This window comes from Magallana gigas, chromosome 3 (genome assembly GCF_963853765.1).
Source record: "Magallana gigas chromosome 3, xbMagGiga1.1, whole genome shotgun sequence".
Lineage (NCBI taxonomy): Eukaryota > Metazoa > Mollusca > Bivalvia > Ostreida > Ostreidae > Magallana > Magallana gigas.
Genome location: NC_088855.1, coordinates 52,006,752 through 52,021,472, shown reverse-complemented (window position 1 = coordinate 52,021,472; position 14,721 = coordinate 52,006,752). Strand labels below are relative to the sequence as shown.

Sequence of the window (14,721 nt, the reverse complement as noted above, 5' to 3'; positions counted from 1 at the left end):
AGAAAGCCATTGTATGTATATGTATCAGAAGTAATCCAGTAATAATAACAGAACATGGCTGACATAAAGTGTACATTCTGTTCTATTCCTACTGAGGGTCAGCATCACTTACTGTGGATCTTTCATTGCCTCAATCAGTTTAGAGGATGCCATGGTCACTGATAATAGAACAGCCTCTTTCTGACTGTAAAAAGTTGATAACAAAGGTGAGGAAAGTCTTTGCTATTACATATGTACTTCTTATAATATAATATTACATCATTTTTTTTTTACACATTAGTCAATAAAAGTCAGTACAAGTATCATACAATCGTTGCTGAAGTACAATATTCATAAAGCTTATTGAAAAAAGATGGCCTTAACTGTTTCATCTTCTGATTCTAAGGATGAACTATAGAAACTTATCACACAAATTACAGGTTAGGCAAGCGTTGCCATTTCAACCAATCTGTTACATCTGCTGAAGTCATGGACATTAATTATTGCATTCATTCATTCATTTTATTTCAATCTCAACACCATTGCACAATGGTACACAGAGATTATAATAATACAATATGTGGTATTTCTTAATAATTAACAATGCATGCGTAAGCGAGAGAGAGAGAGAGAAAAAAAAATGTACAACTCCGACTCGTTAATACAAATGTGACGTATTGGGGTTCTAACCTGGGGAGCATTTTTTATTTATTTTTCTAATAAAAGCACATAATTTCCTCAAAGAACAGTGTTTTGTACTTGCCATTGTAAATTTAAAACTAATAGCATTTTTTATTTTTATATTTGATAAGCATTGATTGCGTTCTTGCTGCAACGAGTTACAGCTAAGTATGTAGTGAAATTCATCTCCTATTTCTCACTTATTGCAATGAGCACAGAATCTTTCATGTCTGGGAATATTTGCCCAACGTCCACTTAATTGTGATGAGAGACACTAGATTTCATTCAAAGAGAAGAATAAAGATGACCAATTACACATTAATCAGCTTTGAAAATTCCCACCTCCTTTTAGTACATGTATTCATTCCCCCTTTGTTTTTATTACCCCTCTGTAATAGCTACTGTACACCTCACCAGGTGTATACTCAGCCTCCACTACTTACCTGGTTTGTGACGTCTGCTGATCTGATGTTGGTGTACTAGAAACATTGTCTCCAGAGTGCTGTATAAAATAATCATTCACAGTATCAGTCATAGGTTTGATTTGTTCACTGACAATTTTTGTTGTTGACTGTTTTGGATATTAATATCTGCAGATACATGTTTGTTGTTTGTTTCACCTTTTGTCTCCGGGTCTGCGCTGTCCTGCGCATTTTGTTCAGCGTTTCCAGGAAGCGGACAAATCCACTGATTAATTGCTGAAGTTCCTGTTTGCTCCTCGTCTGGTATATATCACACCTACAACAGAGAATGTATGTCATAGTGTGAAAATACAGCCTACCAATCTCATTGGTGAATTTTATTTACCGGTATTCGAATCACATAATTACTAAGCCAGGAAGTTGAGTAATGTAGGCAGAGTGCTACAAAAAATTTTCGACCAGTTTTTAAAAATTATCCCAAAGATAAACTTACAATCTTAAACAAAAACACACAATTTTTTTTCCTTAAAAATTCCATTTATTTAAAATCCTGTGAAACCAAACTGCATCAAACAAAAATTTTTTACATCAGATATTGTGGTTTAAGAATAATAATACATGTATCCTTACTTGCTATCTCTTAAATTGTGGGGCATGATAAAAATTACATAAAGATTACATATTTTTTGAAACAACAACTTGCTTTAATCTTCAATAATCATATTTCATTAGCAATATAAAAGTGCAATGAATATAGGTTTAAAAGGTGATAGTTCAATGTAAGCTAGGAAAGCTTTGTTCAAGTCATAATTGTTTCCAACATATCTTGAGAAATGTCAATGACCACAGCCAATTATTTTTCATGAGCAAGCTAATATGTACACAGTCTGAAATAATTCTTAGTTTTCTCAAAATACTTTTTCTTTTCTAGCAATATTGTATCATATATATGTGTATGTATGTATCTAGGTGTGTGCATGTAGCTAAATTTAATCTATAATTTGGGATGTAATGTACATGTGCATAGCATATACAGTTGTGCAAAGAGTTGATACACTTCTGTGGAGAAGCCAGAAGCAAAGTTTTATTATAAAACACTGACCTAGGCCATATGCTATTGAACATGAATAGAAACATTAAGATCAAAATCAAATCGAAACAAAACACAGTATATCGTTCTACACATAAATCAAATTTTACTAATACAACTCCAGGGTTGTCTCTAAAAATTGAAGTAGAAGGGAGAAATAAAAAAGTAGAAGGGGGTCTACCTTATAGCTAGATTGTGTTTGAAATGCAATAATAGCCGGGTAATCACATCACTTTAGGCGGGGAAATTCCCCGCCTCCCGGGTCTTGGAGACAACCCTGCAACTCTTTAATTAACATTACTCTACATATTAATTTGTTTTCTAAGATCCAAAGTTATTAAAAATTTCAAAAAACTTCAAATCCACCTGACACAAATATTGCATTCAGAGATGACTCATTAACATCAGATTGATGAATGACAATTTTAAGTGCAATTTGCAACAGGCTTAATTATTAATTGAGATAATAAAAATAACAAATTTATTACACTGTTTTAACTTGTTAATTGTTCATTGCAAATTAAAACACCTAATATGATGAATCAAGTTATAACTGTTAAAATAGGACTAATGCTTATTTTACGTTTTTAAATTTCACTCTTAATTTACATGAACAATTTTTAAATTGATCCATACACACACTTTGTGTAATTTTAGCAACATTGAAAACAAAGGAAGATGACACTTTTCTTGCCTCTTCTAACTATGCAACTTGCTCATTGTTATCATATCATATTTTGACAAATTTAATCTCACTTTACTGAATAATTTTAATATGAGGAGATCTAAATGCAAAATGCTTGAAAAATTCTTTGGTAAGTGTTTCATTCATAGCATTCATTGCAGAAAAAACAACACAAATGTATGATGTTATGTATTTTTAAGGTGGAAAAACACATCATCACAAAATGGCTGACATCTGATCGAAACGTCATTTCATTTTATTAAAAGGATTTTATCAGCGGCAACTGGTAACCTACTCCATAGCCGAGTGGATAAAGTGTTTGGCTTGTGATCCGTACATCCCGAGTTCAAATCACGCCGGGGATTTTGTTGTTACTTACTGAATCGATCTTTTTTACATATTCACTTTTTCTTCCCAAAACTGAAAATTTTTGTATATTTGACATATGTACAGTTTATTTATCATATATCTTTCATATTTTGAGTGACTTTTTCCAGGTGTGTTATTCCACCTTAAGCAATGCTCACTACCTTCACACCAAGATAGTTGACCAGGTAAATGGAAACAATTTTTGACAGATTTCAGTACATTGTACTACCGGTAGTTTAAATGTAACATGACAACAACATTTTATTACCTTTAAAATATATTGCTTAATTGAGCCAAATTTGAATCCTATGCATACATGTACATGTAGATGTACTTAATGTACATATAAACTTGCCTATCATTTCCCTCAATAATTTTCCTGGTTGCTGGATTGTTGCATGGCAGCAGGAAAAATCGGGATCTCCAGTACTTCAGGGGCTACAAAAATGATTATACATGTATTGGTAATTTCACATTCACACATGCATTCACAAAGGATATTAACACTCCAATTGTGAATATGTAAGGTAAATATATATTATATTGATCAAGATCCTACATCCAAAAGTCCATAATCGCCCTCGCCCCGAGTGCAGATGTACTGATCCAGATAGTTCCAATTATAATTCTCCAGCTTTTCGTTTTTGAACTGGCTGGTAGAGACATCGTAACTCGGGGAGTCTGGGACCTGGAATCGGTAGTGGTACAGATACTTCAACTGTCGCTGTTCATGTCTACAAAACAACAAAATAATGGACCAATCACTTATCGCTTTACAACATTTATGAAATCTCTTTTGCAGTGACAAGTACATGTACATTAACGTACATAAACCTTACAGATAAAAAATCAGAAAGTTGCAAGACATTCTGTACAAGAGTTTTAACAATCGTGTACCTAGGTCTGTATTGAGTGACCTGAATGGTTTGTCCACTGAGGGTCAGCTTATGGAATATCAGTCCTATACTCAGGTATATCTCCTCCTGTGAAACAAAAACAAACAATAGCATTGCTGATTGAAATACTGCAGGCATATCATGCTACAGTAAATGTATTCAAGTCTAAATGCTTCATTCTTTACTTTCTCTGTCGGTAATGCATTCAGGCATATAATGTAATAATCCAATGATTATCACAGATTATTGCTGATTAACATAATATAATAATCCATTGATGATTATTACTGATTACCATTGATTCACATTATATAGTGTGTCAGTCTACATTTTTTACTTTCCCTTTTGGTGTCCTTAACCACTGACCTGTGGCCCAGATCTGGGTCTGGCCCGAATCAGACTGGAGGTGTGCTGAAACTGAGGACTCGCCCCCACAGACATGGTGTCCAGGGGCTGCTTGGGGGGCTTCTTCTTGGTGATGATCTGGAAGCCCTGGGCTAGCCTCTGAGAGATCAACTCTCGGAACAGTTCCGTCACCGATAACGGCTGCCTTCTGTAGAACTTATCATCTTCTGTCACAGGGGGACTATGGAAAGATTGGTACAACGACCATCTTTATTTCAGAAAAGTGGGTAAGTTAGTTGTCAAAATTGGATTATGCATCTCAAATTCAATGCATAAATTTATTTCAGAGGATCCTTTAATAAAGTGACCGGTTTTATTATCAATTAATTTACTTTAATTTGAATTTGTAAACCCCTTATCAACAGATGAACTGGTACATTTGGCTCAATATTCAGAAGAACATTTTTTTGCCCAGTTGCAGAGTACACAAAATTTTGCATACACTTCTAATCACCTGATGAAGTGTAATGATTTAGACATTATTATCAAAATTTTGATAAGTCCAAAAGGCAAAGCCCCATTTCCTGATCCTGATTCGAAATCACCCAAAAGTCTTGATTTTGTTCTTTTTTTCAAACTTTTCCCCAAAAAACCTGTAGTAGTTTGATTACCTAGAGTGGTTTAAATACCTGAAGTAGTTTGATTAACTGGAGTAGTTTGAATACCTAGAGTGGTTTGATTACCTGTAGTAGTTTGATTACCTAGAGTGGTTTAAATACCTGAAGTAGTTTGATTAACTGGAGTAGTTTGAATACCTAGAGTGGTTTGAATACCTGGGTAGTTTGATTACCTGGGGTGGATTGATTACCTGAAGTAGTTTGATTACATGGAGTGGTTTGATGACTTGGAGTAGTTTGATTACCTGGTGTGGTTTAAATACCTTGAGTAGTTTGATTACCTGGAGTGGTTTGAATACCTGGAGTAGTTTGAGTACCTGGAGTGGTTTGATTACCTGGAGTGGTTTAAATACCTGGAGTAGTTTAAGTACCTGGAGTGGTTTGATTACCTGGAGTGGTTTAAATACCTTGAGTAGTTTGATTACCTGGATTAATTTGATTACCTGGAGTGGTTTGAATACCTGGAGTAGTTTGAATACCAGGAGTGGTTTCAATACCTGGAGTAGTTTGATTACCATGAGTGGTTTGAATACCTTGAGTAGTTTGAATACCTGGAGTGGTTTGATTACCTTGAGTAGTATTCACTATTGACGTCCTCTGGAATCAGCGTGTACTGTGACACAGTGTAGTCATTCTCCAGACTACGTTTGTCCGGGAAGTAATCCGTGGTGATCGGGAGAGAGGCAGGCATAGTCAGTGACTTCCAGTCTACGCCTGCGGAAAACTTGACAGAGTTAGCTACCCTGAGCTGACCAGGACAGGAATTAACAGTTCACAAAGAATGAAACAGAAGCAGTCTTATTGTCTGATAACTTAAAAAAAAAATCAGAAAAATGCTTAAAAGCCTTGCAAATCTGTGACAAAATAGATTTGTATGTTATTTCAAGATATTTCAAACAAAGAAAAAGCAAAGAAAATAGGCAGCCACTGCAAAGAGACAGAAGAAATAGGTAGTTTATGGCATGCACAAACTCTTTTATTCAGTCAGTTAGATGAGATCCAATCTTTTCAAATAACAGATCTTCTATCCATGTAAATGTATAATACATGTATTTAACATGTAAAATTACATGTGATTTACATAAAATTCATTTATTGATAATTTTTTATAACCTTAAATATGAATCCAACTCTAACTGACTGAATAGACATGTGTTATTACATGCATGTCTATGGAGACATTTTACTTCCAAACACATTTCAGATTTAATTAACTATCTTATATATATATCACTGCTTTTATCACACACTAGTTTTCAACAATTTTTTAAAATCTGGCAATTTGAATGTTGAATCAAAAGAAAACATTCATTACGCAAATAGGAGAAGGGACAGGAAGAAAAATACTCCATTGACATTCTATTAGTAAAGAAGAAGAGTGAACAAGTAAACACATCATGCATACCTATATAACAGTTAATTAGAAACCAGAGGGGTCATTTAGGTGGTCATACATATCATCAATGCGTGTGTAACATTTTTGACAGCTTCATAGAAAATCCTCTCTGTATCATACAGTACATCTATCATCATAGCCGAAGACATACATGTATTAGTTCATTTACACCTGTTTTCCTACTCTAAGAAGCAACACAGTTAAAAGCTGAGATTGGTTGTTATTTTCTTGTTGTTATTCATTGCAATTTTTACACTTATTTTATAGATTCATTCAATTCATATATCACTGTTACTAGTTTGCCTTTACTCCAAATAAATCATTATCGATAACAAGCTGATAATGTTTCACTCAGCCACACCAAGCAAAGATTAAAATAAAACTGTTACTAAACTAAACTCTCATAGCAATATATGCACTTCAAATGCTTGAAATAACAATGACAAAAAATAAAATTAGAAATTCACTTAAAGCCAATTTAAATCTCATTTTATATTAATAGATAAAATTGTCAAAAGTAGTGACGATATATGCTTCTTTTTTTTTGGCATGCAACGATATGCGACATCATTAATAAAATGAAGTACAAACACTACAGTGCCGTCTGCTGTATAGAGGACATGAAGAAGAGTCATACTTATTCCAGCACAGAAATTTTGTGAGTGTATATCTGCAGTAAGTATTGGCTTGACGAGACACGAGTCAGTTTGGCAACCATGAGCAGGAAACCAGTCCTGGCCTGAAATTTACATAGCACACAAAATTTTTTTTTGATATTGTTCATCAGCATAACGTTAGTGAGGATCAGAAGAATCTGGGTTCTTCAAATACCTCCACACTGCTGGACAAAGCCAGATGTCTGGGGGCTTGGAAACCTGTATATTACATGCTTGCATTGGAATATATGTTTGCAATACATATATACATGAGCAACACATGAAAGTAATACATTGTATTTGACATTCAAAAATAAAGATACAGGTACCAAGCATATAGTTGTTGTTCATTTTTTCTTCTATTTTTTTTTTTATCAAGTGTACACAGTAAACGACTTGTGTTCGAAATAAAGTTCATAATTTCAAACCAGGAGAGATTTACAAGGGGTTCTCAAAAGTTTTGTGGACTAACGCCATAAAACAAAAGATGGATTTCCTGTGTGTAAATGATGTACGTATTGACCTCTATATTTGATGCTCCTTTTTTTCATGGCTTGAAAAAAGTGAGGAAAATTTTATACTTTTATTGCGATTGAATAACATGGCGATGTTAGATGTGCGTCAACACAGGTGAGACCTCTACTGCGAAATAATATATTTTAAAACTGTACAGAGGTCTTCAGCTTATATATAGGTTGTAGGGATAGCGGTGGTGAAAGAGAAATACAGCAGACAATGCCTTTGATGAGTAGAGTTCAGCTGTAATACAAACAGAATATTTTTGATGGTTTTGAGGTTATCTGGGATGCGGCGTCAAGGCAAGACGATTTTTTCTCATTAATAAAATCTATAATAAAATTTCAATTTAATGGACATTGTTTGTGTGGTAGAGAGTTATTTTTAAATTTGTTTTTATTGCAATAATTAAATATCAAATATAACTATTTATTTCAGCTTTCTACAATTCGCCTAATTCAATTTTTACGATGTTTTGAATATTGTTTATAAATTAATAAAAGAATATAACAACATTTGGTTGTTTATTTTACTTATATATATATATATGTCTCCCGCAGTACGTTGATCTTTGTTTTATGTTAGGCGGGTAGATTGATTCATATTGTCAAAAACGACACTTTTTGCTTCTCCTGGGGTTTGAACCCGGGTCCTCTGGCATGCCAGTCCAGCATTCTACCAACCAAGCTAAAGGGTTAATCCTTTAGCTCAATCAGTAGAGCACTGGACTGACATGCCAGATTCAAACCCCAGGAGAAGCAAAAAGTGTCTCTGTTACATATGTGCAAGAATAAGTGTATATTTTGTCTATCTGATGTATGTCAAATTTTATAGTTATGTCTATATCAATTTTATAGCATTAGCTCACAAACTTTTAATTAAACCCTCGTACATGCAAGTCACGTGAAACCCACTAAGAACACACATAATAATTACTGGATTTCATGTACATATAAAGAGATATTTCAGTTTGCCGAATATGAAGTACATACATGTATATATATGTTGATCAAACACAATCTAGATTCTAATAATCATATACAATGATAAAGCTGAACTTGATACATAATTCTTGTTGAATATATGTGCACAAAATTCATCTACTTACATAGGTTTACTTTTATAACTTTAACAAACTATATGATTATTATCGCAAGAAGTGATCAATACATTGTTAATATATAGAGATGCAAGATACACATGAAAAAATCTTATCATCTCTCTGAATCCTTCACTGCTTTTTAAAATTTATTTTTAGAAGAATTACATAAGTGTCCCTCCCTTTTAAGTACATCTTCGCTAGCAGAGATTATTTGATAATAAAATGTTGGCATAAAAGGTAAAAATTTAAAAAAGGCCCATGCGCCACATAGCTCACCTGAGCAACAATAGCCATAATAAAATCAGCTTTATGAAATCATATACAAAATATCTGGACAATGTCGTAGAATAGATTCTGTATTGAAAGATTATCAAATATTTCTCTGGGTGTTTTCATGTTGAATATTAAGCTCCTATTGTAACAGGATTATATCATAGTAATATCATAGCCATATCACATATTGACCATTGCAGTTCTCAAGATAATATTAAAATATTAACCTTCATCAAACTTTGAACCCCTTGTGGGGCCCAAGAATTGTCCAGGTGCCACAGTCTTACCCATAATATTTAAGAAACTACAATATGTCAAGATACTTGTATATAAGTATTACCATACATGTACATAATAACATTTAAAGTGACTTGGTGATTCACAAAAAGATGTTTGACTTTTTGAATATAACAACGGAAATGTATAAAATTTCATCATACCGACGGTTTCACGCATTATAAGTCATCATCTACCAGTTTACAAATTGTTGAAACTTATCCAGAATCACGCATGTAAACATGCCCATTTAAAAATAGTTACAGTGGGATTTAACACTGAGAAAGAATTTGAATTTGAAGTTATTTGATATCTGTAGTAAGAAACATGCATTTATAGATTGTGCACTTTAATAGATAAACAGTTCTTGAAGTCAGGTTTCACAGAGAGGCCGTTCGCTCATGATATATGCCACAACAAAATGCCATTACAAAAATGTAACGTAGCAGTACCGGTTGTATTTATAATATGGTTAAATAACGACCAAATAACTCAACCATTCGCAGAATAAGTAAGACTTTTGTAAAGTTAAACGAACAAGTTTATTAACAATTTCAACACATAAAAATTTACATTCCCGCTATAAAGCGGAAGGGAAACTCAATATTTTCTCTTTTTAATCGGATTTATTTACTTTTGAACATCGTTATTTTTAAAAAGTTTTATCTTTCCATATGATACAAAAAACATAAGGAAATGGTGAAAACATTCAATATTTAGTATATCATGGGTTTGTGCGTCACCATGTCTCCTTTTTGAAAGTAATTCAAATATTTTTCCTGCGTAATCTTGGACGCCCTAATGAGGCCCGACCCCACCCCTGAAGATAATGATTTTGACAAACTTGAATCTTCACCATATGAGATTGCTTTTATTAAAGTTACAGCTTTTCTAGGCAAATGGTTCTCAAGATTTTAAATTTTTTTCTCTATATATTTGTATATAAGAATACGACACCCTCCACCTAACCTGCGAAGATTTCGATATGGACAAACTTGAGTCTTCACTTTATGAGGATGCTTCCACACAAGAATTTTCTCTATATATTCCTTTGTAAAATTTTGACCACCACTACAACCCAATTCTACTCCTGGGAATTATGATTTGAACAAACTTTAATCTACACCACCTGAGGATGTTTTCACACAAGTTTTAGCTTTTGCGGCCACCAAATGGTTCTGGAGAATATTTTTTAACGTATATTTCACTGACAAATTTTTAAGAACTCCTAATTATCTCTCCTTAAAAGAGGGGGTAGAACTTTATCTTAACAAACTTGAATCTCCTTCACCCAAGGATGTTTTGTGATAAGTTTGGTTGAAATTGATTCAGTGGTTCTGGAGAAGAAGACAAAAATGTAAAAAGTTTACAGACAGACAGATGCCGGACAAAAAGTGATCAGAAAAGCTCACTTGACCTTTCAGCTCAAGTGAGTTAAAAACCCTTGATCAGCAAATAAAATTGAGTTATTCTAAAACTATCCACATACAAATGTCACAGATCCACAAGATGTCCTAGAAATTACATATATGTACAATATACCTCCTAAAAATGTGATTTTTATAAGTAATATTAAATACATGTATGTCCTATGGAAGGAAGAGGAAGGATGACAACTATGAAAAACCTGACAGCTAGAAACAAAATGAAACAAGGCAGGAAATGAATGAACATGTACATGAATGTAATGAAATATGCTTTAAAACTGCTTAAATCATGCTTAGATATTATTTAAGCAAAAATTTTCTTATAAATCACACCTATGTCACCACAAAATCAATGTCTAACCCACATGCAGTAAACACTATGTCAAAAAGGAATCAAACCCCTAAATTTAAACAATGGATATGTAAGAATTGCATATTGTCCTTTTACACTTTTATACAGCAGTATTGTGACTACAAGGAGACCTGTACCTACTCTTGTGAAATTCAAATTCATATCTAACAACCAATTCTACATTATGGTACATTTTGCAAGAGGAATGAAACAAACCACTATTATTAATAATAAACTCAAATGATTCAAGGCAGTCAGTGTGTTTTTATAATTATGTATATTTAACTTTTTTACATATATATACCCATATATATATATCACTCATCACACATTCATGACACAGACAGGATTTGTAAGACTACACCCTATCTCGAGAAATATGCATCATTCTCCAACACACAAGAACTACACCTTCTATACTTGTTATTTTCTTTCCAAATCACATACGAAAACTCTTATTTACATGGAATTTAGTTCTCCCTGTGAAGCAATGAAGAATTGTGGACTGTATAGTTGAAAGAAATTGATTACAGTGTCTACCAAAATACCAAATACATCAAGAAAATGTTCTAAAGATGACAGTATTCTAAATTACATGCATGCTACATGTATATTCTTTTCCTTACATTGAATTAATTCAAGAAAATTACTTAATCTCATAGTAAGATACTCCCTATTGTAAGTACCAGTATTACACTACAACATACCGCCTAGACATGTAACAGCTAAAATATGTAAAGGGTATATGTACATTGTTAGACGGTCAAGAAACAGTGCAGAAGGCGAAGGAATACGTCACTACCTGTGGTCATGTCCGGGCTCCACTCCTGTTCACCTGTCGGCCCCCACAGGTAAGACCTGTTTTCCCGGGCCTTTTTCATGCCTCGTCCTCCCAGGGAACCCAGGTCAGATGAACTGTTGTGCTGTACTGTAGAGGTGAGGGAGGAACCCTGGAACAGTCGCTCCAGATTCTGGACACTACTGGTAGGGGAGCTATCCACTGACCCCACATAAAACTTATCCTCCGACACGAGGCCACTCGGGATGCGATTTAGACTAAAGATATGGATACAACAGAAAATGTTGCACAATTATGATATATCAATGGCGTCGCAAAATAAGTTACTATTGATGATACAATAACTATTGTATTCATGCTGACAGTCACTTACTTTTACACTTGATACATCATGTACCAATACTGTAATAAAGAAATAGTGACATCGTTCCTACCTGGAGGGTTCAGAGAACTTCTCACTGAACTTCTCAGTGCTGTCAAAATTGCTGAAAGAGGATTGTGTCTTCATATCCATGGACAACTGAGACATCTGAAATGAAGGTCAGACTTTAAACAGGGTATTATTACAGGAATACATGTATCAACAATTTATCACAACCAATCTTACTACAACTACGGTGTTTTTTCGAAAATTAGGTCGATACGGTTTATTGGGCGAAGGAGGCCGTTTTTAGCCAAAAAATAAAAAAAGTATAAATAGGTTGACTTCGAAGAATTGGTAGAAAAATTACTGCTAGTTTTAATGAATAAATGGTTTAAACCAATAACATTATCATATAGTATCCTTTAATCTTATTTCACAGTTTTAAACAAAAGGGAAATAAAATGTATTTCTTAAAAACATCGCGAGAAAATGTCTGAAATTGCATCAAAATTTTCAAACCAATTAATTCAGTATGGCCGGGTTAATTTAAGATCGTTTTTTATCACTTCCCTGCCATGTGTACAAACTGGTGTTAACTGGGGGATAGTAACCTAGCCTGGAGGCATGACTACGGTAGCACATGCCACCCTGTGTCTCTGTGTGACTTTTTACTGTGTTTATACACAGTAGTCAACCTCTGATCTTATTGAAGCCTGCAGGCATGAGTAGCACGTGCCAAGAGTTCAACTGTGTATAAACAAAGTAGGCGCTACCCAGACTGATTTCAGAGACACCTGGCTAAGATTTCATCGAAAGTTTTATTTTGAATAAACAGAAAAAAAACTTGTACATGTATTCTATTATGAAAACATTTTTTTTTTTTATTTCTACCCGACGATATTTTCCCCCCATAATTACCCTTTGTACGGTTCTCATTTTACTTTTACCACGCAAATCGATTTCCTGTTTATCGTATCAAAATGCATGACAGCATATAATAATGATCGAAAGATGATTCAGTCAGTGATCTAAGTAAAAAATGTAAGAAGAAATAAATCTATTTACATTTAATTTGTTTAAATGATAAATTACTACAGTATATTGATTAAAATCCATACGATTTTTACACAGAAATTCAAGCAGTATAATTATAGTAAACACTCATGATTTTATTGGAGGGTTGCATAAATTTTTGCAAAATTTCATATCAAATTTTCCAACCAAAAAAAATAAATAAATAAATTGGGCGAAGCGATGAATAGGGCGAGGTCCACATGTCAGGGAAAAAAAGTATCGACCTAATTTCTGAAAAATACCATACTACTGGTAGACTGGTACCATGAACACACCCATACTACAGTTATTGGGGCAATTTCACAGGACTAGTGACAGTGTATCTTTGTACCTTTAATGAGTCTCTGCTGAGCTTCTTCTCTAATGTAGCTGAAGATTCTCTCTTATTATACATGTGAAAATGGTGGGTTTGTACTGCTGCACCTTGAGGATCTGAAATGTAAAAGAACAGAAAGTATAAACAACGGTGAGATGAGAATGTAATGTACAAATACAATGCACTTTTGATACATATGCATGCATATTAGAAAAAAATATTCTTTTTTTCAAAAGAGTGTTCATTTTATTGGTAATATCGGTAATGCATGTATTATCATGGCCAAAAATTACTACTGTAGTAAGAACTGACAATGAAGAATGGCTATCACCCTCAGCACTTCCATATATTCATACACATGTAAGTACTGTTTGTCATTTAAACACTGCAATGATCTCCCAAAAATGAAGTTTAAATCATTAAGACAAAATAAATGTGACAGTTAAATGTAGAGAAATTTTAAAATCTTCTATTAGATATGGATAATTAGATATGGACAACTCAATGACCTGTGGGGAAGGCATGCACCCATCTCCGTCTGTTTGAGGTCATTTTGAACTGCATCCTGGAGGGAGCAAATGGGTTGATGAGAGCTCGTCGTGACTTGGCCTGGTGAATGTGTTTACGGGAGTAGCCAACAGGAGACTCTGCACTACCAACAATTCTACGCATAAAGAAAGAGTCGTCCGTCTCGGCAGATTCATTCGATTCCTTGCTGGAGGGTTTTTCTGCAAGTGCAAAAATATTTGCATTTTTTTCAAATTGTATTGTCACTGAGATTTTTCTATGAATATAAAAATATTCATGATTTTCTTCATGAAAAAAGCTAATACATGGACAAATATTTACAAAAGTTTTTGTGCATATGTACTTAGGTCTTAAGGAATTATTAAGGAATGAAAGAAATATTCAGAGAAAGAATAATAGTATTATCATAAAGACAATGTTGAAATCTTAACTGCCTGTACATTTGCTTATTGTGCTACAAGTTACAGTATATGAAGTGGTTTTTATATAGTCTTGGAC

General features: G+C 33.7%; 1 protein-coding gene across 5 annotated transcripts in view; it reads right to left on the bottom strand.

Annotated features, from left to right (window-relative positions):
- LOC105318420 (GATOR complex protein Iml1) overlaps nt 1-14,721 on the bottom strand; it is a 28,139-nt gene that overhangs the window by 5,162 nt on the left and 8,256 nt on the right. For 2 of the 5 annotated variants that reach the window (XM_011415538.4, XM_011415541.4), the window contains exons 18-31: nt 14,205-14,423; nt 13,711-13,811; nt 12,376-12,470; nt 11,945-12,198; nt 7,178-7,279; nt 5,714-5,858; nt 4,489-4,735; nt 4,124-4,209; nt 3,786-3,960; nt 3,582-3,664; nt 2,185-2,196; nt 1,281-1,398; nt 1,104-1,162; nt 113-184 (exon numbers count right to left, since the gene is read on the bottom strand). In XM_011415538.4, the coding sequence (XP_011413840.3) occupies nt 113-184; nt 1,104-1,162; nt 1,281-1,398; nt 2,185-2,196; nt 3,582-3,664; nt 3,786-3,960; nt 4,124-4,209; nt 4,489-4,735; nt 5,714-5,858; nt 7,178-7,279; nt 11,945-12,198; nt 12,376-12,470; nt 13,711-13,811; nt 14,205-14,423 (1,768 nt within the window). The remainder of the gene's footprint in view (nt 1-112; nt 185-1,103; nt 1,163-1,280; nt 1,399-2,184; nt 2,197-3,581; nt 3,665-3,785; nt 3,961-4,123; nt 4,210-4,488; nt 4,736-5,713; nt 5,859-7,177; nt 7,280-11,944; nt 12,199-12,375; nt 12,471-13,710; nt 13,812-14,204; nt 14,424-14,721) is intronic. The other 3 variants (XM_011415540.4, XM_011415539.4, XM_011415542.4) reach the window with 3 other exon arrangements.